The 27998-nt window shown below is 43.9% G+C and overlaps 2 protein-coding genes across 5 annotated transcripts in view; both read right to left on the reverse strand.

The window, feature by feature from the left end:
• cyp26c1 (cytochrome P450, family 26, subfamily C, polypeptide 1) overlaps positions 1–14490 on the reverse strand; it is a 32389-nt gene extending 17899 nt beyond the window's left edge. The window contains exon 1 of the mRNA XM_035533140.2: positions 1–14490. This exon is cut by the window's left edge and continues 2794 nt beyond it. The gene's annotated coding sequence lies outside the window, so the exon portion shown is untranslated.
• Positions 14491–14623: 133 nt separating this feature from the next.
• On the reverse strand, positions 14624–27975 carry reep3a (receptor accessory protein 3a). Of its 4 annotated transcripts, none has more exons than XM_027032715.3 (8): positions 27432–27975; positions 25046–25118; positions 24581–24666; positions 19162–19282; positions 18713–18826; positions 17744–17879; positions 16985–17127; positions 14624–16638 (listed from the first exon to the last, which is right to left on the reverse strand). In XM_027032715.3, exons 1-8 carry the CDS (start codon positions 27461–27463, stop codon positions 16564–16566), a joined length of 780 nt encoding a protein of 259 aa, XP_026888516.1. In that variant the 5' UTR covers positions 27464–27975; the 3' UTR covers positions 14624–16563. The 4 variants fall into 4 exon arrangements, with proteins under 4 accessions (XP_026888516.1, XP_026888517.1, XP_081578453.1 ...); XM_027032716.3 differs by having other exon boundaries at positions 24581–24657; positions 27432–27973; XM_081722327.1 differs by having other exon boundaries at positions 27883–27971.
• Positions 27976–27998: the final 23 nt, after the last annotated feature.

Consider the following 27998-nt stretch of genomic DNA (forward strand, 5'->3'; position numbering starts at 1 on the left):
CTAGGCTAATCTTCTACATTAGGCCATTCTAACCAGCACTGGGCTAGGCTAACTACCAGCACTGGGCTAGGCTAACTACCAGCACTGGGCTAGGCTAACTACCAGCACTGGGCTAGGCTAATCTTCTCCATTAGGCCATTCTAACCAGCACTGGGCTAGGCTAACTACCAGCACTGGGCTAGGCTAACTACCAGCACTGGGCTAGGCTAACTACCAGCACTGGGCTAGGCTAATCTTCTCCATTAGGCCATTCTAACCAGCACTGGGCTAGGCTAACTACCAGCACTGGGCTAGGCTAACTACCAGCACTGGGCTAGGCTAATCTTCTCCATTAGGCCATTCTAACCAGCACTGGGCTAGGCTGACCTCCATGGTGCAGAGCTTTTGCCCTCCAACCATCCCCCTCCTAGTCATCCTATTCATTCTGCTCCACTGTAATCAAATCAAAGACTAACTGGATTAATCTGCTGTCACTGTCCATTCAGATACACATCACACACTCCTGCCCCTGCCAAAAAGATGAATGACCGCTGCTGCCTAGCATTCAAACACACAGCCCAGGGCAATTAGCTATGCACATTCATTATTTTTAGTTATTTTTTTGTTGTTTATTAAATGTTAAATTCTCCCAAAATGTGTATGACATAACCATGCAGTTAACCATATGATTAACTGATTAAATAAACATGTAGTAACCTTTCTAAACTTTCTAAAGGGAGTTTGTAAAGTCTGAAAGCTGAGCTGACAGCACTTGTGATTTGTACTAAACTTTTAACTGTAAAATCCTCCTGTATTTATCCTGACTGATAGACTGCTTGTCATGCATTTTTAGTAAGCTAACCACTTATCTTGTAGACAGACATTAAAAATACTAAAACAGTATATATCTGGTTTTTATTTCATATTTGCAAAAGAAAGTGATATTTGCAGTGGGAATACACACACAACACAGCCCAACACAACACAGCAAAGCACAACACAACACAGCACAACACAACACAGCACAACACACCAGTGATCCTAGACAAATGCAGGCCACTCAGCCAATACTCCTGCATGAAGAGTCTTAAGGCACCAGTTTGCTTTAACAGTGTTTTCTGAAATTCAAACTAGGCCTGGGCTGATTAAGAACTCTGTTGTCCTGTGGCTTCTGTCTCATCACTGCACAGGTTTAGTTTGCTGAAGACAGATCTGAGCTTTTTAGTGGTAATGTTTATTTTATTGGCTAGTCTGTAAACAACCTTCGTGCTTTCAAACTGCGTTCCAGTCATAGTGATGTACCTTCTAATTCAACTTTGTTACATGTGCATATCGAGTGCATGGCTGATATTCTGAGCATAGGGTGAACATTTAAATATGTTTTATAGTTGGGGATGGGGCTTCATCCGTGATGAACAATGATGGCTCACACATCAATGAGCAGTAATATTTGGAGCCTGCCATGTAAGTGAGATGATATTCAGGACCGCTACCGGGCCGACACTGGACGTCGTGCGTAAATAATTTAAACCCACTGTGACAGGGGTTCCCCTTCGAGACACCAGGGCCTCTGATCAGCCAGAGGGTTCAAAACGTTCTGCTGACCGTGGCCATCCTTTCAGAGATCTGCGCAAAGCTCGACAGAGGGAAGACATTCCACTCTCACAGAGAAAACACTTAAAAGGGCAAGGCCAGGGATCCCCATGATACATACACTCATTCCTCAGCTCTCTCTCTCTCTCTCTCTCTCCATCTGTCTCTTCCTGCCATAAAAAGAAAGGCCCAGAGAACAGAAAACAGAAAGAGAGAAGAGAGCACAAGCCACATGTCTAACTGGAGTGTGACAGGTTTGGCTTTCATGCGCCGTGTCAGGATCAGTCCGTGTGATTTATTGCACTTCTTCAGGCAGCTCCCTGGACGCGAAATATGACCACTGTGGGCTAATTAGCTTAGCGTCATCCGCTGGGAGCCCGGGGTTGTGCCGGGACAGGACTGGCCACGGGAGGAGGGGGGTTCCCAGAGCACCATCCATTCTCACAATCAAGCTGTCAATCAAAGTCAGTGGGGGCACGGAAGGGTGGGGTCTTATCAATTGGAGGTGGAGCAAGGAGAGCCCTGAGAAAATGCAGACCCTGAGTGGTCCAATTCAGAGTGACTGACAGCTTCACCAGGGGGAGCGGCCAGGAAATGTGTGTGACTCCTGCCCCTGTTTACATGCTGTGATACACACCTGTCAGTCATTCAGACAAACAATGAGCAGCAGGACATCAGCGTGCTTTTTCTCCTTCTCACACAGGAGGCAGCAAACCTACTTCCACCACTCCCATGGCTATTATGTGTAATTATGTGTAAATAACCACTTTGTGTGTGTGTGCATGCGTGCGTGCGTGTTTGTGTGTGTACATGAATGCACCTGTGAAAGTATTACCTTCACACAGCAAAAATCTTTAAAAGATCTTAGCATCTACATAGGCAATACCAAAACGTAGTGCAGTGCAGTCAGTTGCATAGACCTCAACAGTGAGTGTTATTGGTAGCCGATGGTGTTTGCTTTTTCTGTTCTGTTCTGACAGGCATATGGACTCTTCTTAAGGCTAGACAGACGTTTCTAATCATCTCATACATAGAGATTGATATATTTGGCAAAGTACATCCAAAATAGTAAGTTTAGAGATTTATTTCTGTGGTGTGGGGTTTTGTGTGTGTGTGTGTGTGTGTGTGTGTGTGTGTGTGTGTGTTAAAGAGAGATGGAGTTAGTATGTTTGCATTTGTGCTTGTATGTGAGAACAAGTGTATAAGTCTGAGTATTTGTGTATGTGTGTTCAGAGACAGATGCTATCTGGATTAGATCAGAGTGTACAGACAGTGGGGTTAATGGGGTTAACAGTTATCAGATCAGTGTGTAAAGACTACAGACCTCCCAGTAGATCAGATCAGTGAGTAAAGACAACAGACCTCACAGTAGATCAGATCATTGTGTAAAGACAACAGACCTCACAGTAGATCAGATCATTGTGTAAACACTACAGACCTCACAGTAGATCAGATCATTGTGTAAAGACTACAGACCTCACAGTAGATCAGATCATTGTGTAAAGACAACAGACCTCACAGTAGATCAGATCATTGTGTAAAGACTACAGACCTCACAGTAGATCAGATCATTGTGTAAAGACTACAGACCTCACAGTAGATCAGATCATTGTGTAAAGACAACAGACCTCACAGTAGATCAGATCATTGTGTAAAGACAACAGACCTCACAGTAGATCAGATCATTGTGTAAAGACTACAGACCTCACAGTAGATCAGATCATTGTGTAAAGACTACAGACCTCACAGTAGATCAGATCATTGTGTAAAGACTACAGACCTCACAGTAGATCAGATCATTGTGTAAAGACTACAGACCTCACAGTAGATCAGATCATTGTGTAAAGACTACAGACCTCACAGTAGATCAGATCATTGTGTAAAGACTACAGACCTCCCAGTAGATCAGATCATTGTGTAAACACTACAGATGTAACAGTAGTTACTTCTACAGGCTCCACTGGAAGAACACCACAGTGAGGCTGGTGTGTCTGACTTTCGCTGCTTGGTTGTTTGTCTGTCTGTACACCAGTCTGTCTGAGAGGTGCTCAGTTTCTGTACAAGAAAAATACTGAACATCAATCTATTTTAATCCAACAGCAAGGAAAGAGATCCCAGCTCACTAATAACATTGAGACACCTAATAACTTGTTTGTCTCAGATGAAGGGGAACCTGGTTTTATGTTCAAAGAGCATTAGACGGTTATAAATTACAAAAGAACATTATAAGACACAGACACACACAGACCGGTTTTTTATCTATCCTGATATCTTGATAAAGGTTTAAGACTGATCTATATAACACTGCAGCAAGGAACTGCCATATGTACACACACAGACACACAAGAAAAACTTTTTTCAAATAAAGGCTGTAAGTATACGCATGCACGCACGCACACACACACACACACACACACACACACACACACACACACACACACACACACTGGGTTCTCTGATCTCTATGGTAGTCAGCAGAACCACCTCATCAATCTTACCCCTTAATAGCCTCACCTTTTCACCTTTCACCCCACAACCTTTGACCCCTTATCCCTGCCTCATGCCAAGCATTTAGCACAGGTATCCCCAAGTCATCAGAACTGGGGTTCCCTGCATCAACACCCGGTGTGCGTCCAGAATCCCTGACGCAGCACCAAGCATGGAGCTCCTCTCCATCAGGGCCTTCGGGGGGAGAAAACTCAGCACTCTTTAGGATGAAAAACGTTTCAATGCTTTTTGAACAGACCGCCTGAAGGGACAGAGAAACATTTTCACACCAGTGTTACAAAGATGGTTGACTTAAATTCCAAGTAATTTAATATCTATGCTGAGCTGCCAGTTGCTCTGTATTCCTGCTAAATAGCTGAACCTGTAGGCTAGCAAACCTTTTCTGGCTGGCTCTGTGAATTCAGAAGTGAAGTAGCTGATGGGAACTTGTGCCATGTTTCCAGGGGCCTCTTTCATGAAGATATTTAAAAAAGGGGCAGATCCAGCTTCAGAGTACACAGGGTCCAGGAGTCCAGTACAGTCAGTCAGCTACAGAGCACACAGGGTCCGGGAGTCCAGTACAGTCAGTCAGCTACAGAGCACACAGGGTCCGGGAGTCCAGTACATTCAGTCAGCTACAGAGCACACAGGGTCCGGGAGTCCAGTACAGTCAGTCAGCTAGAGAGCACACAGGGTCCGGGAGTCCAGTACAGTCAATAGTGGTTCCAATGGTGTATTATTACTGTATAGTGTAAGTCATATTAGGTACAGTTACAGAATGTTCCTAATAACACAATCACTCATTGTAAAAAACTGCTTTGGAATTGGCCCTGATGAGGGATGTTGGATATTTTTCATGAGGGATGTTAGATATTTTTCCCCAGACGCATATAGTGCGGTGAGAGACAAGGGTGTGTAGCCGACGTGGGAATGGCATCATACACCATTTTGTAAGTGATTCCCAGATACGCACATCTATTTGGTTTTAAAACAAACACGTCATAGTACCTTGGCTGAGAGCCGGCGAATTTTACTCAAAGGTGCTGAATCTCTTTCACTCAGACAAATGACTGAATGTGACATATTTCAGAAATGACAGGCCCAGATTAATTCTTTACAGTCCATTGTCATTAAGAAACTTCATCACTGACGCACGACACTGCCGATTAAAACCGCACGTCCCCCTGTGGCCTGTCTGCAGTTCTCAACCTAGCTGTGAAGGGTTTACCTGAGAAGAGGTCTTCTAGACAGTGACGTGAAAACTGAAATCCTGGAGAGGCACGAGTAAATTACAGCTCCCAGACACTCCTAATCCGTCAGAGTTATCTTAAGAGGATCTGAAAGGAAGAATGAGAGAAACTACCCAAATTCAGGTGTGAAAAGCTGGTAGATGCAACCCAAGAAGACTCAAAGCTTTAGTCATTACTAAAAGCTTTTCTACTGAACAAAGTACAGAATAAAAGGCTCCAAAGACACGTATATTTTTTTTAATACAAAAATTCTCTGCAAACAAATAAACAAAAAACAAACAAAAAAATGACAGACCCTGTTAGACCCCATGGGACTCCACCTGTATGTGTGCCTGTATCTGTAACCCCCTCTCCACCTATAGACCACACACTTTAATTACCCAATTACAAGCAGTTACGCTACACCTCTACCTGCCTGAAGGTCTCTTTCTCCCTCTCTCTCTCTGTCTGCCATAAACGATTCAAAAGGCTTCTGGTGGATAAATCAGCAAGGTTCACTTTAATATTTGCCACTGGTGGTAATTATTCTCAGCTGGTGTGAAACTGCAGATTTGTGACCTTACGAGGGGAGAAAGCAGGCAGCCTGTGCCACAGGGCACGGTTACCACGGTGACTTGAATAGAAGCTTTGTTATTCTTTTGTGTGTGTGTAAGGAGTAGACTACTACACCGAGAGGATCAGATTTACATGAAAACAAAACAGCACAATTTACATTAACACAGTGGCATAATAAATCACCTCTTTTATGACAACCAAGAAAGAATTCTGCATTCTAAGAGAGACGTATTTTGGATATTCCACATTGTGGTTCCAACATCTTCGTTTTAAAAGTCAAACAAAATGACATTAGCTGTTTCACACTAAACAGGAAGAGCTACATAGTGCCAATCTGTCACTAACCACTATTTCAGGTTTCTATACACCTAACCAATACAGGTTTTACCTTAACACAGTAAGTACTCCACACACACACACACACACACACACACACACACACACACACACACACACACACACACACACACACACTCACACACACACACACACACTGTTTGCCCACCCCACAGACTTCTTGGGCCTTAATGCCTAATCCTGCAGATAAATTATAGATAAACATTTACTTAGACCTAATCACCTAATCATTACAGTGCTTGTCCTAGGAGAGATACGTTCACATTCATAGATTACTGAACTGGTGTGTGTGCGTGTGTGTGTGTGTGTTTAAATCACAGTTTGAAAGAATGTCTATAGGGAACTTAATTCGTTTCACATAGATTAAATCAACAGAATTAAATTAGGTCAACAGTCTTTAGTGCACTGGGTCTCCCTGTACATAAATAAAGTGTATAAAAATCCAATTATTTGTACAGACGGGCAGTGCGCTCTGCAGTAGTCTGCAGCGGTACGGCTGTGCTCCCACTCTGGGATTCCCCTACTCCACACAGGCCCTAACACACCTGATCTCACATAGGCTCAGATAATTAGCTGATGATTGGAATCAGGTGTCCTTGAGCAGAGAAGCCACTTAAATGTCCTATAGGCCTATAGGCTTCCCAAAGTCCAGGAGAGTGGAACAGTGTGAGAGAAGCTCTAGTTCTGTCTCTCACCCTGACTCTCACAGTGTATGTGTGTGTGTGTGTGGAGTTAACTCACTCCGCTACTGTCTGAGAGGTGAGGTAAGGTGCTGTGTGTGGTGAAACCCGATGAAACTGTGCCCCTGGCACACGACAGGCTGAAAGACACGCCAGCCTGTTTAATCACTCAGGAATCTTCCTAACAACGAGAGCGAACATGCTGGAGCTGAAAACACACACACACACACACACACACACAATAATATTAGCGCAATGAGAATGATAAAAATAACAGTGTTGCATATACACACACACACTGGAACCTTCATACTACCTTTAGCAGCCTGTACCAAACAATACATGCATACACAAACAAACCCTGCTTCAGTTTCTGATTTAACTCTTGGTTTGTATGCACGCACACACACTCACACACACACACACGCACACACAGAGCTGCTGGTCATGCCAAACCCACTGCTCATCTGAGAATCCCACCTCTGAATTTGTGTGTGTGTGTGTGTGTGTGTGTTTGTGTGTGTGTATGTGAGTGCATGCACGTGTTGGGTGTAATCGATTCAGATCTCTTTGGCAAGAGAAGAACATAAATGGAGATTTAAGTCTTTTGCATTGCGAAATGATTTACTAAATATTAATGTTGATTACACATTACTGCCGTCTGTCACGATCCGGAGAGAAAGTGTAGCTTTGGGACACCTTGACAGTATATGAATTTAAATCAACAATGCTACTCTTTTGTTATTTGTTATCATATAAATAATCAAATGATCAAACAGTCCACCAGTCAACCATAACATTTCTTTTCTCTAGTGTGTTAAGGGTAAATTGGTTTAAACTGGTTCCTCTGATCTGGTTTAATTCCGGTGAGGACATTTTTCTAACAATTTTTGGACCTTTGTTTTTAGGTCACGGGGTCATTAGGGTCCTCCGCAATTGGGCTGGCATTATCCAGACCTAAACTTTGATGTGAATTTTTAAACATCAAATTGGAGACTGGCCTTGTGCAGCAAAAGAACACACTGAAGTGGTCGCCGGGTGTGGCTGCATAAAACCCTATCAACTTTCCAGTTTGACCCAACATTTTCATTTGGCCGGTGCTTTGAATTCTAGAAGATGGCATCAGAAGAAATGTGATGTTTAAGGTCGGAGTTCAGGAGCATCCGAGTTAGGAGCCGTTATTATCTTTACTCGGGTTCGCTCTTTTTTTTCATCTTCTACCATCTGCTTGGCTAATTAAGTCTGATGTGGAAGTGGCTGTTTCCCATCTTTGACACATTCCCTTCCTGTTAGCTAGCTGATGTGTTTAGATGAACGATCGCTGAAGTCTCGCCTTGGCCGCTTCTGCACTGAGAGCTCAGGGATGTATGTAACCACGCCATCATCACTAACTTAGCTGTATGTAATTAGTGAGGGGTCAGAGGTCATGGGGGAGATTGTGGGATGAGGGGCTAGACTGGGAAATTCAAGTGTTTGAGAGAGATGATGGTCAGCTGTCTGAGGCTGTGGAATGGCTGAGAGAGAGAGAGAGAGGGGGAGAAAGAGAGAGAGAGAGGGAGAGTGAGAAGGAGAGAGAGAGAGAGAGAGAGAGAGAGAGAGAGAGAGAGAGAGAGAGAGAGAGAGAGAGAGAGAGGGACATTTCAGAACTAGTCAGATGCTTGCAGGAAGATGTTTTATTTAGAATAAAATAATAATCTGGGGTCAAGGTTCAAAACCAGAGCCGACAAATTACCAAACCCAGGAGACAATGAGACAAAACAAACCAAACCAAATGGAGCAGGCAAGACAACAGACCACCAGACCAGTTCGGCAACTAGAACCTACAACGAAGAGACAGGGGCCGCTCAGTTCTGAGTAGAGGCAATACTTCATTGTGAGTGCACAAAACAGACATTATGAAACACACAGGTACAGACACGATTAAACACACAGGTACAGACACGATTAAACACACAGGTACAGACACACGATTAAACACACAGGTACAGACACGATTAAACACACAGGTACAGACACGATTAAACACACAGGTGCAGACACACGATTAAACACACAGGTACAGACACGATTAAACACACAGGTACAGACACACGATAAAACACAGATAATGAGTAACAGGTAAATTCAATAGTCCAGTAATGGGGATCATGTGAGGCTGTGCTTGGGAGTTGTAGTCAGGTATACAGAGAGAGAGAGAGAGAGAGAGAGAGAGAGAGAGTCTGTCTTCTGGTAAACTCCTGTTATGTCAATGTATATATTGTAGACAAGATCATTTAAACAACCATAAACCAGTCACAGTCTCACAGTCTGTGTGCGTGTATGTGTGTGTATATAATCATTTTATTCTGGTCAGGGCATCCTAATGTTTACAACATTTCATTTGAAAATCTAAAATAATCTAAAATTAAAACTGCGTAAGTGTTAATTGTAAAGCGACCTTGGTTTCCTAGAGCAGCGCTATATAAATATAACTTCATTCATTCTTTCATAAAACATACTTTATAGTTGAAGGGAGACGCCGGTAAACCTGGGCGCTACAGTGGTGTGATCCGTTTCCAGACACCTTCCTCCAAATCCTGCAGATGGCAGCAGGAGTCATCCAAGGGTCCAGACACAGACAGACAGACAGACAGGCAGGCAGGCAGACAGGCAGGCAGACAGACAGGCAGACAGACAGACAGACAGACAGGCAGGCAGGCAGACAGACAGACAGGCAGGCAGATAGACAGACAGGCAGGCAGACAGACAGACAGACACAGACAGACAGACAGGCAGGCAGGCAGACAGACAGACAGACAGACAGACAGGCAGACAGACAGACAGGCAGGCAGATAGACAGACAGACAGACAGACAGACAGACAGGCAGGCAGACACAGACAGACAGACAGGCAGGCAGATAGACAGACAGGCAGGCAGGCAGACAGACAGACAGACAGGCAGGCAGACTGAACCCACAGCTAGGAGAGGGATTAGCTATCGTTTAGCCCATAATAGACCTGATTAAAGCAACCCATAACACACACACCCCCAATATCTCTCATTCTGTTTTTTTCAGGTCTACTTAACACGCATTAGTGTTTTTCTTAAGCGCTCTGTTGAAGCACACCCACAAAGGGATAAGAATGAACAGATTAAAAGACTGAAGGTGCTATTTTCTATGTGTTCTCCACCTCTCTCTCTTTCTTTCTCTCTCTCTCACGCACACACACACACACACACACATACAAAACAACGAACACCACACTGATCAGAACTGATCAGACCTGTGACCTTGCTGGACACAGCTTTCATTTCTGGGGAGTTCAGTAATAGACTCAGTAGTAGAGCCAGTAATAGAGTCAGTAATAGAATCAGTAGTATGTATAGTCAGTAGTACAGTCAGTAGTAGAGTTAAACTTGCTGTGCTCGACCTGTGGAGCTGAAAGGTCAGACGCTGGTGAAACATGTCCCAGGTGCTCTGAAAGGCCACCACACCTCATGCCTTTCTCATTAGAGCAAACACTTGAGAAACTTCCCCTCACACATGCGTCATCAGTGCATGGCATGATCACTATCGTGGTATCTGGCAGGATCTGGCAGGATCTGTCTGTGCACTGGAGTCAGGCTTCAACATCTGTGGTGCATAGAACCAAGTGTAGGGTTTAGCGTGTGAGGCACGTAATGGGGAGTGTAAGGAGTGAAATGCAGGGTTTAGGGTGTAGGAAGTAGTGTGGAGGGTGTAGTGAATGGACTGCAGGTTGTATTGTGTTATCAGAGTTTAGGGAGTGGGGTGTAGGGTGTAATGAGCGGAGGGTTCTAGGGAGTTTAGGGTGTAGGGAGTAGTGTGGAGGGTGTAGTGAATGGGGGTAGCATGGCCATCTGCAGTGTAAGATTAGAACTGGAGCTCCATGAGCATGGCGAAACACTCCTCAGGTGAACTCTGTGTAGGTGTGTGTGAGACGCACAGAGAGATGTAGCCTTACTGTGGAACTGTAGTGACCTTTGAATCTCTTAAATGTGTCTCTCTCTCACTCACACACACATTCTCGCTCTCTCTCTTACACACACACACACACACACACACACACACACTCACACACACACACTCTCTCTCTCTCACTCACACACACATTCTCGCTCTCTCTCTTACACACACACACACACACACACACACACACACACACACACACACACACACACACACACACACACACACTCACACTCACACACACACACACACTCTCTCTCTCCACACACACACACACACATACACACACACACACACACACACACACACATCATGAATGCAAAGGCTGGGAACTGTATGAACATGAGTGTGAGAACACCACGGTGTCTTCTGTGTCTCACGGGTGTGTATGTATGTGTGTGCCTGTGTGTGTCTTTACAGAAGGTCCCAAACACAAACAAGCTCCCTCCTCCAGACAGCAGTGAAGAAAGTGCTGCATTTTTGTTGTGGATTTTCACGTCTTTCGTGTCCACAGGAGGATGGCGTAACACCCAAACGCCCGGAACCACAAGCCAAACACCACTGATCCTCGATTTCAGTTCTTCTGATTGGTGTTTATCTGTCTGGAGCCCCTGACACCTACACACAGTCTCAACACACATTCATACATGCCCTTCCAGACTGCATAATTATGCCCAATAACAACATTCTCCACTGCGAAAAAATATTCAGACACACTATTTTTACATAGTGGTCTACCTTTCTGTTCTGGTTTTTTGTCCTGTTTTTAGCCACGACCACTCACGCAGGCTGCTGTGTCTGAGCGGCCGTGGAGCGGTGAACTGGGCCTGCTCCGTGCTGACGGCTGGCTGCGGAGGCATGCGGGTCATTGTGTGCCCCCCCCCAAAGCTAACCCATTCCGGGCAGGGTGGTCCGTAAAACCCCCAAGAAGTGGGAAACGGGGCCGGAGCAGCGGGAGCCTGAAAAGCAGTCCTTGGGAACGTGATAGTGTCTGCGTGTCGGGGGTCCGGACCCGAGGCAGAGGGGCCTGCAGCTTTGGGTATTGAAGGAAGGATTATAGAGACCAGAGTGAAGAGAGAGAAGGGCAGAGAGCACGTCTGCGCAGCGGGAGAGAGGGATGGGGGCAAGAGGAAGAAAGAGTGCGAAGGAGGAAGAGAGAGGGTGCATGGGCAGGAAGAGAGAGTGAGGGAGAAATTCAAAGCCACAAAGAGTGAATGAGGCAGCAGCTAAGGTCAAGCAAGTAGAAGACAGAGAGGAGTCTGGAGACATTCCTCAGTGTGTGGGTTACACACACACACACACACACATGAAGAGTATAGAAAGGGTTATTATTAAGGGAATGAGAATAACAAAATGAGTGTGTGGGTTTTACACACAAACACACACACACACACACACACAAAGGGAAAAGAAAGGGTTAAAATTAAAGGAATGAGAAATGAGTGTGTGGGCTACACACACACACACACACACACACACACACGTCTACCCAGCCTACCCAGAATGCATCTCAACAGAGCAGACAGGAAGGGTTCAGCGGTTGTACGGGAGCAGGACGGCGGCTCGGACAGACGTCCACTCCACTCTCACCCAGTGCTCCTCATACAGGCGTCCGCTCCCGGGGGAGAGATGAGCCTCATATCGCTTTCATCCTGCCTCCCGCACGCTCACCCTCGGTCTTCCTCTCTTCCCCTCGCACCTCTGATGCCATCCGAGACACAGGACACGTTCAAAGAGCGTGCGGAAAGACTTAAACACGTCCTTTGACAGGGAACACAATGAAACGGCTGCAGTCAGACCACACACGCCAGCTCCCGCACGCTTCAGGCAATCAAGCGCCTCACTAAATACAGCCAGCTTTTTAATAGTTTATGCAAATATTTCCTTTTTTATTTGACCAGGAATGTTTCAGAGAAACGGCACCTTCAAAAGTGACTGGAAATAAAGCATAAATGCTTCACCTCATATATGGACCACAGGGAAGCCTCACAACAAAGAAGAGTCAATTAACATGGTTTCAGACTGAGTAATCTGTCTCTTCTCACTTACTCACTGTTCAAAAACTCACCAGCTCTGGAGCATGTGAGAGCATGTGTGTGCGTGTGTGTGTGTGTGTGTGCGTGTGTGTGTGTGTGTGTGAGAGCGTGTGTGAGAGCGTGTGTGTGTGTGTGTGTGCGCGTGTGTGAGTGCGTGTGTGTGTGCGTGTGTGTGTGTGTGCGCGTGTGTGAGTGCGTGTGTGTGTGCGTGTGTGTGTGTGCGCGTGTGTGAGTGCATGTGTGCGTGTGTGTGATTTAAATCCTTCTTTTTAGCTTGAAGGTATAAATATTCAAGCACCACAGTACTTAACAAAGGTCACATGCATACACCCACATACACTGCAGCAACACCCCCCCCCACACACACACGCACAAAGCTGCTACTACTGTCGTGTTTGTCGAGTTGAAAACAGTTTTTCATAATCAGTGATTTATGACCATCATGATTTGTCATTTCCTCAGTGTGTCTATCTCCAGTTTACGGGGACAGGAAATTGTAAGACATGTCAGCATTCGGCTACAGATCAACTCCAGATCAGCCCATGAGTGGTGAGGTCCTTTGTTTTTGTGGCTATAAAACACCTGATGGAACTTATCAAAGGGTTTGATGATCACAAGAGGTGTGCACACACTAACCTGTAGAGTCTCATGCTTCTCCCCTGTAGATGTGCACATGCAGAACATGTGCTCTGCAGCATCTTTGGCAAGACCAGGACAAATCCCAGAGGCTCCACCTAGTGGTAAACATTAGAAAATGCAGCAACACTGTCCTCACACCAAAGGTCGGAACAGTGAGGAGTCTAAATGACGTTTCAGAAAGGATCCCTGGGTTAGCGACATAATCTCAATTCACACTGGAGCCACTGGCGGTGCTGGCCCAATGCACCCCAGTATGTGTCCTGGGTGTCGATCTGTTTTCCAGTGGCCGTTTTCTGGATTTGGTCTTTACCATTGACCCCAAGTTCTGTTATTCATACTTGCACTCAGCCATCTTTGTATATGAGCCCTTATTAACTGACCTCCATCACCTAACTTCACACTCTGAGAGTGGGGGAGGAGCTAGTCTAGACGTTGGCAGAGTTTGGGACTCCAGTTTGCTGAGTCTATGCCTCCCAATTTTAGCACACTTACACATACACACAATATAGGATGCACACGTTACTGGCACCAGTGCTCCCATTTAGATGGATAGACTTGAGTCCCTGAGTCCCTGAGTGCCTGAGTACCTGAGTCCCTGAGTCCCTGAGTCCCTGAGTGCCTGAGTCCCTGAGTGCCTGAGTGCCTGAGTCCCTGAGTGCCTGAGTACCTGAGTGCCTGAGTGCCTGAGTCCCTGAGTGCCTGAGTCCCTGAGTCCCTGAGTGCCTGAGTGCCTGAGTGCCTGAGTCCCTGAGTGCCTGAGTGCCTGAGTCCCTGAGTGCCTGAGTCCCTGAGTCCTAGCCAGGCCAGATATGTGCTCCTAACCACGGCTGAGGAATTAAGCTGCTTGTCTGAGTAAAAGTGTGTGACGCTGCTCAGAGATTAAAGAAGCTGCACTCATCAAGCGTGTAACTGAAAATCTCAGTTACAGAAATGCACTGAAGTCTTTGTTTCACGGCGCTCTTTACTGCTCCTAGCTGTCTGAAAACCAGTGCGTCTTCCCTTTGCATATGCTAACGCTATCAGCCACAGACTGGGCACAGGGAATGAAAAACGATGCAAATACAAGTGCATCACTGCTGTAGAATCAAATAATTAAAACTTTATTTATGCAGGGACACTCAAGCATGTATAGTGTAGATCCAGACTTTACAATGTCTTACTACTGAATTCTCTCTAAACACATTAGTGTTTCTGCTTTTTGAGTAGTTCACAGCTTACCAAAGTGACAGGTATAAAGTTTCTTACAAGAGCAGTTGCACGTATATAAAATGTCTTACAATAAGAGTGCTGATCTGTAATTATGTTTGAAACCCTGATAATTCACTGCACTTATAAAATGAATCAAACCCTAGACTTCACTCAGAGAATCTTCATAAATTTAGTGAACAACTTCTCATATTCTTCTGCGTAAACACACATATGCACGCACACACACACACGCACGCACGCACGCACACGCGCACACACACACACACACACACACACACCTAGACAATCCAGTACTGAAACAGGTTTCAGTGATCAGTCTCCATATACAGTGCTATCTAATCAAAGACTAAACCTAATCCACATCTAGAAACAACTCCCGAAGGCAAATGAATAACACACACAACAAACTTGCGCGCACAACATAATTCAATGAAATACGAATCCAGTCAACACAGCAAAAGCATTAGCCTTAGTGTATTTAAATAGTCAATACATTCAATGCATGTTTGTACATGTATATAAGTTGGAGCACATAGAGGGAGTGTTTGCATTCAGACATCCAAAAATGAAACTAAAGAAGAAAAGCAAAAACCCCTCATAAGTCAGACTCTCAAACTGTAAACAAGAGGCAGAATATTACACCTCTCTTTCACTATCACTCACACACACACACACACACACAAACACAGTTAGTGTGAAAGTACAACGATCAGTCTTGCAGATATGCTGAAGCTAGCTGACAATGCAGAAGTAACATAAAACGCCCTTGTTATCAGCTTTCCTTTTGGGAGACTCACACTCTGAAGCCATGACTTCAGTGGAGGACGCTGTTCTCGGAAGAGGGCCGGGCTAACTTCCAGGTGTACAGCGGCTGGACGGTGCCGAACCCCAGGGGCCACCAGTGGTGGGCCAGTTTTGGGCATTGCAGCAAAGGAAAGCTTTCAACCATCAACTATATGAAACTAGCAATAAACCCCAGGCAGGCTGACTAGTCTCACTGCTCGGACACGGGGCCCTTGACTGGGGGAGGCGTGAGCTCCATTGGCAACTTCTGACTGGAGATGGGAGAGAACAGTCAGCCTCTGAGGGAGATCAGAGAGACAGTCACACTTATTATGTCATTGTAGGTCATATCAGTTACTAGGTTCTGTAAGCTACACGGCCCAGTATACACCTTCGTTGGTCTCTGGCCATTCATCTGTGTACTTTCTTGCAATAGAGTGCAAACAAGCTACATGAATTTCGGCCAGATTGTCATCCATGCTGAGCCAAAGAGCTCAAGGATGGCATCAGTTTGTTTCGTTTTTTGGAATAGTGCTATTTTTCATAGGATGCATAAAGAAATTAACATTCCCACTTTCATAAACAAACAAACCAAAGAAGACAGACATACAAACCGCCGCTTGCTACTGGAGAGGACGTCTTCACAGCTTCAGTGCACTGGTGTCTGTTATGGTATGACAGAGGCTGTTCATGCACACACTCCTCCAGTGTGTTACAGTATCACCAAAGGCTGCTCAAACACACTTCTCTGGTATGTAACAGTATGAATGAGGCTGTTCTAACACACCCCTGTAGTGTGTGTGTGTGTGTGTGTGTGTGTGTGTGTGTGTGTGTGTGTGTGTGTGTGCGTGTTACAGTATGACCAGGCCTGTTCAAACAGTGTTATGGGATGAAGGGAGAGTCTCACACACAGGGTTTCATAGAGTGGGTTACATGGTGACCAGGACTGTTTCTACAAGGGTTTCTGTAGAGTGTAACAGGGTAGCCAGGACATCCAGGGGCTCCTCTGGTTGCTGCTTTTGGATGATCAGGGCTGTTCAAATGTGCTGGATGTGATCGCCGGCCTCCTTCTGGTTTTAATCTTCAGTGAACCGTAACGAGGCTGCATGCAGAGACACAGAAGCTGTATTATGAAACGACTAATTTAGAAAGACAACTTAAGTTATATAACTTATAAGTAAAAGTTATATAATTTTTGTTGCTGCCATCATCATCAGACATTGAGACTAACATCTAGAGTAATCTTGACCATTTTAGAAAATACCTACACATACATATGTAAAATACGCCCACCTCACACACACATATACGTATGTAAAATGCACATGCAGGGGTATGCCCACCTCACACACACACATATGTAAAATGCACATGCCTGTGTATGCCCACCTCACACACACACATATGTAAAATACACATGCCTGTGTATGTCCACCTCACATACACACCTCTTTGCGCACAGCTTTGGAGCGAGTGACCTTCACACTCTGAGATCTACGCAGGCCCTTTGGCACCGGTGACTCCTCCTCAGACAGTGTTCTGTCTACTTCCTCTCTGTGCCCCTCCTCTTCCTGTCTGTATGCGTAGTATCCTTTAAGCCCACAGACACAACAAACTGGGAATTAAGCACCGTCAGAGTGTAGCAATCAAATGCAGAGCGTGTCTGGCGGTACATGGAAATAACATGACTGCTTGTACAAATTAATCTAATTCAAAGTATTTAGAATGCTATTTTATTTTCAAGCACACAGAACAGCTGAGGTATCTGTGTTTCGAGACCATAGTGTTAGTTGCAGGAAGCAGAACCATGAAATTCTATCACAGAAAAGTTTAGTGCTTGCTGTCTTGGAGTTTTTTTCCGATTACAGAACATTTACGCATCATTCCAAATTCAAAACAACTCTCATCTGAGATCTAGTACACAGTGAAGTAGCAGGCACACAGGAGTCTAACAGTGTTATGCTTTTATTATGATCCGACCACTAGAGGGCACGCCCTCACACCCGTTCCTGAAGTGCAGTCTGCAGGGGGGCGATGTTTCCGGAGTGTTTCAGCACGTTAACACGGTAAAAGAAGGACGAGCAGGAGGAGGCGTCATCCACGTCCGCGGCGCACGGTGCACAGAAGCTCATGTCTGGATGTTTTTGAGGCAAACCGGGGCACCTTTTTAAACCAACGGACAGAGGAGAGAGTGACGGAACGCGTACCGGGGCCCCCGGGTCCGAGGCTGGAGGTCTGCATGGCCCCATGGACAGGACTGCGTAATGCTGCTTGGTCAGACGGGACCTGCGTGAGGTCCGCAATGCTGAAGCTCCGTAGGCGCTCGCTAATGGCGCCCTGTCCCTATGGAAACAAGAGTCATGTGATCCCATCGGTCACCATGTTGGCATTTAAAAATACAAATGTACAGTAGCCTGATGGTCTTTTTAACATATTGTTTATAAGAACCTCATTTTCAAAGCTATATACATAAAGCTATGTATGATCTAACAAATAACAGGCAACATACACTTTTAATATTTAAAAACAGAATTCAATATCCATGAGAAGGTGATACCAGAAGACCCAGTAGCTGTCTTCTAAAATCTGTGGGGCCAAATTTCTAGTCCAGTTTAGCTCAAACAAAAATAGGTGAGTAACTACATTTGGGCTGTACTAAGTTTATACTTGTATAAATTAAGTATTTGCATTGTGCATGTGGTTTGTGTGTGTGTGTGTGTGTGTGTGTGTGTGTAGGGGGGGGGGGGCGTATGAAGCAGCGCTGAACAGAACAGAAACAAGTCAGCTGTTACCTGCAGGTCGGACACCGTTAGCCACGTACAGAGACCATTACATGTGGTTAGTCTAGCATTCAGAGAAAGCAGAAAGATGGAAGAGAAAAAAGAGGGACACAAGGAGAGAAAGAGAGAGTAAGAAAGAGTGGAAGGAGAGAGAAAAGATCAGTAGAGCGGTGGCTGTGTTCAGGAATAAGACAGGAAGCATTACAGGACAGCAAAGCTGGACTGCTCAGGGTAAAAGAAAACGCTACTGCTCAGGCGGCCGCTAGAGGGCGCCCACGAGCTGACACTCCGTGTGTGTAACCGGGCGCTGCGCTTCGCTGGCAGAACAGAGGAGGAAATGAGCACACGTTTGCATGGCAACCCTGCAGGATGTTTGTGTATGTGCGTGTGTGTTACCTTGACAGCAGCGGAGACCGCGGCAGAGGCAGCGATGGTCAGGCCCTGGCGACCAAAGCTCACCATGGTCTCGTAACTCCTCTCTTTGGCCTGAACAATGTAATCATCTATCTCCTGTAGACACGCACACACCAAGTCACTTCAAAGATTCACTGTTTTTTTCTTTACTTTTCTGTTTTATTATTATTATTATTATTATTATAGTAATAATAATAATAATAATGTGTATTGTGTACGGAGTAACTTACAAGCGATATTACAAGCTAATTACAAGTGAAACTTCGAACTTTCCTAACTAACTCCAAACTTCAAATATCTCTAAATTCACTAATATATCTACCATTCGAAACTTTTGATAGTCATATATTTACAGTGTGCTAACAGCATGGTAACACAGTGCTGCCTGTGTGCTTTCAGATCCCACCAGGGTGGCGGTTAGCCCTGCGTACCCTTTCTTTAGAGGCCAGCAGGGGGTGCAGAAACTTCCTGTAGATCAGACTGGCTCCTCTGGTGTAGGGCGACAGCAGCCAGACGACGAAAGCCACTTTGAGCTCGTGGTACAGCGGGAACCTGCAACCCGGAGGAAGGGAGCGATGGAGAAAGACTAACACAGGGAACTAACACAGGTAGACAAAGGCAGACGCTTGCGGATAAAAGGTTTGCACTTTATTCTGATCCAGAGTCATAGACAAAGAACAAGCCAGGGTCAGAGCCAGAAAAACGAGCTCAAGGATAAACACAATCATAAAGAGAATACAGTCAAAGTGGAAAACCAAAAAGCAATCCAAAAACAGGCAGACTAATCCGAAGGGGCAGGCAAGAGTAGGTAGAAAACGCAAAACAAGATCTGGTACGCAAATGGTCAAAACAGGAAAACCACTTGTATGCACAGTGAGACTGGAGGCAATACTTCACAATGGGAAGAAGGGCTAGGCCGATTTAAATACACTGGAGATAGAAGAACAGGTGATGTTCATAATCTATGATGATCTGATGAACTGGCTGTGATTGGCTGGGTTGTTAACTGGGTGTCGAACAGCATGTTGGGAAGTGTAGTGATCTTGGGACACTGGTGGCATGACAGGACTACTGTTAAATTGAGCAGAGGAAGGGAGAGATGGAGAAAGACTAACACAGGGCATACTGTTAATGTGAGTGTCTGTAAGAGTAGTGTGGAGGTTAGAGTAGCGTGTCTGTGTATGTTAGAGTAGTGTGTGTGTATGTTATAGCAGTGTGTCTGTGTGTTAGTGTGTGTGTTAGAGTAGTGTGGAGGTTATAGTAGCGTGTCTGTGTGTATGTTATAGTAGTGTGTCTGTGTGTATGTTAGAGTAGTGTATCTATATGTTAGTGTGTGTGTGTTAGAGTAGTGTGTATGTTAAAGTAGTGTGTCTGTGTGTATGTTAGAGTAGTGTATCTATATGTTAGTGTGTGTGTGTTAGTGTGTATGTTAAAGTAGTGTGTCTGTGTGTATGTTAGAGTAGTGTATCTATATGTTAGTGTGTGTGTGTTAGAGTAGTGTGGATGTTAAAGTAGTGTGTCTGTGTGTATGTTAGAGTAGTGTATCTATATGTTAGTGTGTGTATGTTAGAGTAGTGTATCTATATGTTAGTGTGTGTGTGTTAGAGTAGTGTGTATGTTAAAGTAGTGTGTCTGTGTGTATGTTAGTGTGGGTTAGAGTAGCATGTCTGTGTGTATGTTATAGTAGTGTGTCTGTATGTATGTTATAGCAGTGTGTCTGTGTGTTAGTGTGTGTGTTAGAGTAGTGTGGATGTTATAGTAGCGTGTCTGTGTGTATGTTAGAGTAGTGTATCTGTATGTTAGTGTGTATGTTATAGTAGCGTGTCTGTGTGTATGTTATAGTAGCGTATCTGTGTGTATGTTATAGTAATGTGTCTGTGTGTATGTTATAGTAGCGTGTCTGTGTGTATGTTATAGTAATGTGTCTGTGTGTATGTTAGAGTAGCGTGTCTGTGTGTATGTTATAGTAATGTGTCTGTGTGTATGTTAGAGTAGTGTGTGTTAGAGTAGTGTGTCTGTGTGTATGTTATAGTAATGTGTCTGTGTGTATGTTATAGTAGCGTATCTGTGTGTATGTTATAGTAGCGTATCTGTGTGTATGTTATAGTAATGTGTCTGTGTGTATGTTAGAGTAGTGTGTGTGTTATAGTAGCGTGTCTGTATGTTAGAGTAGTGTGTGTTAGAGTAGTGTGTATGTTATAGTAGCGTGTCTGTGTGTATGTTAGAGTAGTGTGTGTTAGAGTAGTGTGTGTTAGAGTAGTGTGTATGTTATAGTAGCGTGTCTGTGTGTATGTTAGAGTAGTGTGTTAGAGTAGTGTGTATGTTATAGTAGCGTGTCTGTGTGTATGTTAGAGTAGTATGTGTTAGAGTAGTGTGTATGTTATAGTAGCGTGTCTGTGTGTATGTTGTGTGTGTGTGTTAGAGTAGTGTGTGTGTGTGTGTTATAGTAGTGTGTGTGTGTGTTATAGTAATGTGTGTGTGTGTGTGTGTGTTAGAGTAGTGTGTGTGTGTGTGTTATAGTAATGTGTGTGTGTGTGTGTTAGAGTAGTGTGTGTGTTAGAGTAGTGTGTGTGTTATAGTAGTGTGTGTGTGTGTGTGTGTTATAGTAGTGTGTGTTATAGTAGTGTGTGTGTGTGTGTTATAGTAGTGTGTGTGTGTGTGTTATAGTAGTGTGTGTGTGTGTCATAGTAGTGTGTGTGTGTATGTTATAGTAGTGTGTGTGTGTATGTTATAGTAATGTGTGTGTGTGTGTGTTATAGTAATGTGTGTGTGTGTGTGTTAGAGTAGTGTGTGTGTGTGTATGTTATAGTAGTGTGTGTGTGTGTGTTATAGTAGTGTGTGTGTGTGTGTGTTATAGTAATGTGTGTGTGTGTGTTATATCTCACCATGCCATGGAGAGGTCTGTGTGTGTGTGTGTTAGAGTAGTGTGTGTGTGTGTGTGTGTGTGTTAGAATAGTGTGTGTGTGTGTTATAGTAATGTGTGTGTGTGTGTTATAGTAATGTGTGTGTGTGTGTTATAGTAGTGTGTGTTATAGTAGTGTGTGTGTGTGTTATAGTAATGTGTGTGTGTGTGTGTGTTATAGTAGTGTGTGTGTGTGTGTTAGAGTAGTGTGTGTGTGTGTATGTTATAGTAGTGTGTGTGTGTGTGTGTTATAGTAGTGTGTGTGTGTGTGTGTTATAGTAGTGTGTGTGTGTGTTATAGTAGTGTGTGTGTGTGTGTTATAGTAATGTGTGTGTGTGTATGTTATAGTAGTGTGTGTGTGTGTGTGTTATAGTAGTGTGTGTGTGTATGTTATAGTAGTGTGTGTGTGTGTTATAGTAGTGTGTGTGTGTGTTATAGTAGTGTGTGTGTGTATGTTATAGTAGTGTGTGTGTGTGTGTTATAGTAGTGTGTGTGTGTTATAGTAGTGTGTGTGTGTGTTATAGTAATGTGTGTGTGTGTGTGTTATAGTAGTGTGTGTGTGTGTGTTATAGTAATGTGTGTGTGTGTATGTTATAGTAGTGTGTGTGTGTGTGTGTGTGTGTTATAGTAGTGTGTGTGTGTGTGTGTGTGTTATAGTAGTGTGTGTGTGTGTGTTACAGTAGTGTGTGTGTGTGTGTGTGTGTTACAGTAGTGTGTGTGTGTGTGTGTTATAGTAGTGTGTGTGTGTGTTATAGTAATGTGTGTGTGTGTGTGTGTTATAGTAATGTGTGTGTGTGTGTGTTAGAGTAGTGTGTGTGTGTGTGTGTGTGTGTGTTATAGTAGTGTGTGTGTGTGTTATAGTAGTGTGTGTGTGTGTGTGTTATAGTAATGTGTGTTTGTGTGTGTTATATCTCACCATGCCATGGAGAGGTCTGTGTGTGTGTGTGTGTGTTATAGTAGTGTGTGTGTGTGTGTGTGTTATAGTAGTGTGTGTGTGTGTGTTATAGTAGTGTGTGTGTGTGTTATAGTAATGTGTGTGTGTGTGTGTGTGTTATAGTAGTGTGTGTGTGTTATAGTAATGTGTGTGTGTGTGTGTGTTATAGTAATGTGTGTGTGTGTGTTAGAGTAGTGTGTGTGTGTGTATGTTATAGTAGTGTGTGTGTGTGTGTGTGTGTGTTATAGTAGTGTGTGTGTGTGTGTGTGTTATAGTAGTGTGTGTGTGTGTATGTTATAGTAATGTGTGTGTGTGTGTGTGTTATAGTAGTGTGTGTGTGTTATAGTAATGTGTGTGTGTGTGTGTTATAGTAATGTGTGTGTGTGTGTTATAGTAATGTGTGTGTGTGTTATAGTAATGTGTGTGTGTGTGTTATAGTAATGTGTGTGTGCGTGTTATAGTAGTGTGTGTGTGTGTGTTATAGTAGTGTGTGTGTGTGTGTTATATCTCACCATGCCATGGAGAGGTCTGTGTGTGTGTGTGTGTGTTATAGTAATGTGTGTGTGTGTGTTATAGTAATGTGTGTGTGTGTGTTATAGTAATGTGTGTGTGTGTGTTATAGTAGTGTGTGTGTGTGTTATAGTAATGTGTGTGTGTGTGTGTGTGTGTGTTATAGTAGTGTGTGTGTGTGTGTTATAGTAGTGTGTGTGTGTGTGTGTGTTATAGTAATGTGTGTGTGTGTGTGTTATAGTAGTGTGTGTGTGTGTGTTATAGTAGTGTGTGTGTGTGTGTGTGTTATATCTCACCATGCCATGGAGAGGTCTGTGTGTGTGTGTGTGTGTGTGTGTGTTATAGTAATGTGTGTGTGTGTGTTATAGTAATGTGTGTGTGTGTGTGTGTGTTATAGTAGTGTGTGTGTGTGTGTGTGTGTTATAGTAGTGTGTGTGTGTGTGTTATAGTAATGTGTGTGTGTGTGTTATAGTAATGTGTGTGTGTGTGTTATAGTAGTGTGTGTGTGTGTGTGTGTGTGTGTGTGTGTGTTATAGTAGTGTGTGTGTGTGTGTTATAGTAGTGTGTGTGTGTGTGTGTGTGTTATAGTAATGTGTGTGTGTGTGTTATAGTAGTGTGTGTGTGTGTGTTATAGTAGTGTGTGTGTGTGTTATATCTCACCATGCCATGGAGAGGTCTGTGTGTGTGTGTGTGTGTGTGTGTGTTATAGTAATGTGTGTGTGTGTGTTATAGTAATGTGTGTGTGTGTGTGTGTGTGTGTGTGTGTTATAGTAGTGTGTGTGTGTGTGTGTGTGTTATAGTAGTGTGTGTGTGTGTGTGTGTGTTATATCTCACCATGCCATGGAGAGGTCTGTGTGTGTGTGTGTGTGTTATAGTAGTGTGTGTGTGTGTGTTATAGTAGTGTGTGTGTGTGTGGTATAGTAGTGTGTGTGTGTGTGTGTGTGTTATAGTAGTGTGTGTGTTATAGTAATGTGTGTGTGTGTGTTATAGTAATGTGTGTGTGTGTGTTATAGTAATGTGTGTGTGTGTGTGTGTTATAGTAGTGTGTGTGTGTGTGTTATAGTAATGTGTGTGTGTGTGTTATAGTAGTGTGTGTGTGTGTGTGTTATAGTAGTGTGTGTGTGTGTGTTATAGTAATGTGTGTGTGTGTGTGTTATAGTAGTGTGTGTGTGTTATAGTAATGTGTGTGTGTGTGTGTTATAGTAGTGTGTGTGTGTGTGTGTTATAGTAATGTGTGTGTGTGTGTGTGTGTTATAGTAGTGTGTGTGTGTGTGTTATAGTAATGTGTGTGTGTGTGTTATAGTAGTGTGTGTGTGTGTGTTATAGTAGTGTGTGTGTGTGTGTGTGTTATAGTAGTGTGTGTGTGTGTGTTATAGTAATGTGTGTGTGTGTGTGTTATAGTAGTGTGTGTGTGTGTGTTATAGTAATGTGTGTGTGTGTGTGTGTTATAGTAGTGTGTGTGTGTGTGTTATAGTAGTGTGTGTGTGTGTGTGTTATATCTCACCATGCCATGGAGAGGTCTGTGATGGTCTCCACTACTGTGTACAAAGCAAACACTATCCAGTACATCATCCATCGCACCTGCAAACACTCACACACACACACACACACAGATACAGACACACAGACAGAGACAAACACACACACACACAGTATGTTCAGATAACTGTGTCAGTATCACGGGGCCATCAGGGCGTGAGCAGGACACCGGCCTCGAGACTTCCTCAGCACAAACGCAGCAAACCCTCACACTCATAACTCAGCTAGCCATGGAGAAATAGTAACTATGTTAACATTAGGACCAAACTAGACAGAAAAGATTAGCAATGGCTTATATTTGAAATGTTTTTAAATTCGGATCAGACAGCAGAATGGACCAGCCAGGCATTTGTTTGATAAATGTCACGTTTTGAACTGGAGCTCTGTAAGGTGCGAGGCGCAGACATAGTGCATGTCTTAAAGGACTCACATATTCCTTCACGTTCTTGGTCCTGACTGCTTTGTAGGAGTAATAAGCTGGATAAAGAGTCCCAAAAACAAGCCTAAAACAGAAGCAAGCACACACACTCACACACACACACACACACACACACACACACACACACACATATTTAATAAGCAATCCTTTCTTTGGCATCAGCTAGGCTGGGCTTGACAGGATGTGGACATGGGGTCAGAGGAACACTTTTAGAGAGGTGTTGACGGCCTCTCTAGTGCCACTCTCTGGCCATCGACAGGAACACCACTCTGCAGCCAGGGCCTGTCTGCACCAGCCTCAATAGATTTACATGTAACTATGGGAACAATGGGACTGCCTGATACCGTCTCCGGTATTCTGTGTGTGAGTGTGTGTGTGTGTGTGTGTGTGTGTGTGTGTGTGTGACTGTGGAATATCTCAAACTACTGCAGTTTTTCCACCCTAACAAACTATTGACGTTTACACCTGGTTTAGTTGATGTGTGCTTAGCCAAAATAACCTACATCACACACCGACTGCACTAGCAAGATCATTCTGAACCACGAACTCTAACAAACGTCCCGTGTGTGCCAGCGAACCTGACGTCACCCGGCAGGCGGGAGTGAGAGCTGGACGTGTCCCATTAAAGAGTGACAGCTGTGTTTATAGGGAAGAAACGTGTCGCTGGGAGCTAAACAGTTCAAATCTAGTCATGTTAGGGAGAGAGTATCAGGCAGCGTGGAAACCGGAGGACAAGAAGAAAAGGGAGGAGAGAGACGGAGAGAAAAACAGCTGTTTTCATGGTTGACTCATAATCAGAAAGTAACAAAGCCATTGGTTTGGTTGGAGTATATCTGTGTTCACCAACCTGAAAGGAAAACGTTTTTGTCACTAGAATGAAGATACACCACCACCCACAAATAATCATATAGTCTGCTAATCAACACTGATATTTTGGGTTCTGCAGTTAGTCAATCCAATTCCAAAAAGACACGGGTAATGCGTTGCATTTAGTAATATGTATGTAACATCAACAAGTAGTTCATTACTACTCTGTAATGGTGGTATAATAAATTATAGCCATCTGCAGGATACAACAATCACTCTCCAATTCCAAATCTCAAAGCCATGACGCAAATAAAGTTCCCTTTCCAAATTAGCCAGCTGGAGTATTAATGGATGGTAAACAAACGTGGTCACAGCGCCAGCACAGAGGAGCCTTGGGGCCTGACATGTTGGGGAATTGAGCGTGGCATCCACAGGGGCTACAGGCTGGGGACTGGCCAAGTGCAAGTTAACGGACCCCTGCGCATTCTCACACCTCGGACATGGGCACAGTCCTACAATATGTCACAGAAACAGCTAAATGTGCAGGAACCGTAGTAACCAGTCTCAGATCTACATAATGAGTATTCACTAAATACAGAAGAAATAGAAAAGTTTCAGATAAATGTGAGGTATTATTCAGCACTTTACCGCTATAATGAAATGCTGGGTTGTATATGTAATATTGTACTTAAGTGTTCTTATTTAGCAATTAATCTAAACAGGCATATTATTTAGTCACTGTTCAGTAACTACATAGGAAGTAATATGAAAGTACACAGGAACTATATATGAATATGTAAGAAAAGCAGTTCCTTATTGGTGAAACACACACACACACACACACACACACACACACACACACACTGTATCATGGCACAAGTAGCTACAGTAGCGATGTCCTTGATATGGTCAAGTGTAAACAGAAACATTGACACAAAACGGTTGAGCTATATCACCTTCAGCAGAGCCGTGTGTGTAAACAGAACAAGGAGAATGTGAGGAAAGGTGCAACGTTATATCCCAACGTTACCTACGTAACTTAATGATCTAACCCAACGTTACCTACGTAATTTAATTATCTAACCCAACGTTACCTACGTAACTTAATTATCTAACCAAACGGTACTGCCTCGGGAAAAACGGCTACACGGTCTGTAGTTAAATGACCTGTTTATCAAGGGCTTGCAGGAATATGGATGATGCATATCATTAGGGTGTAGTGGAAAAGTTATGTGATAAAAATAAAATAAAAATATCTGCGATATTATTTTTCCTCTGTAATGTATGCAAATGAGTTTAGCTAGCTATCTTGCGTTAGCGTTAGTCTAAAAGTACGAAAGGCAGCCAGCTAATCTACAAAGTTAAGGGTTTTTCCCCACATGACATTTCTGTAACTAGGTTATGTTCAAAATTATGTTGCCCTGGCAAATAAAATGTTGGTCTTGTAACTAATAGGTACAAAGATGTTTGCGATACACCCCGTTTTAGCTTCACATTGCCCACTACAATCTTCACTACAGAACCAGAAAACACGGAAAACACGAACACGTTTACTGCTGGATTTACTCACACGACTGTCCTGGATATAATCCACGAAACCATGGCCCGCTTGTATGTGTCCCGTCTAACAGAAACACCACAGTGTCTTCCAGAAACAAGCAGCGTTAGGAGGCTGGTTATCAGGAGCTGATCTCAGGACTCTGCTTCTCCACCAGGCGAGCAAACCCAGTCTAACCAGAGCTTTTACTGCTCCACAGTATCTGAACTAACATAACAAACCCAGTCTAACCAGAGCTTTTACTGCTCCACAGTATCTGAACTAACATAACAAACCCAGTCTAACCAGAGCTTTTACTGCTCCACAGTATCTGGACTAACATAACAAACCCAGACTAACCAGAGCTTTTACTGCTCCACAGTAACTGAACTAACATAACAAACCCAGTCTAACCAGAGCTTTAACTGCTCCACAGTAACTGAACTAACGTTATCTAACACGTCGGTGTAAGTGCTGCTCTCACAGATTTCGTGATCCTCTATTCTATTTGTCCTCGTAGAGAAGTGTTTCCACTTAAGTGTTTCCACTGAAAACCCAGTTGTCGTCCCTCCCATGTGCACCAGCGCACAGCCAGCAGGG

Source organism: Electrophorus electricus, chromosome 10, assembly GCF_041902795.1.
Source record: "Electrophorus electricus isolate QZ-2024a chromosome 10, ASM4190279v1, whole genome shotgun sequence".
NCBI lineage: Eukaryota > Metazoa > Chordata > Actinopteri > Gymnotiformes > Gymnotidae > Electrophorus > Electrophorus electricus.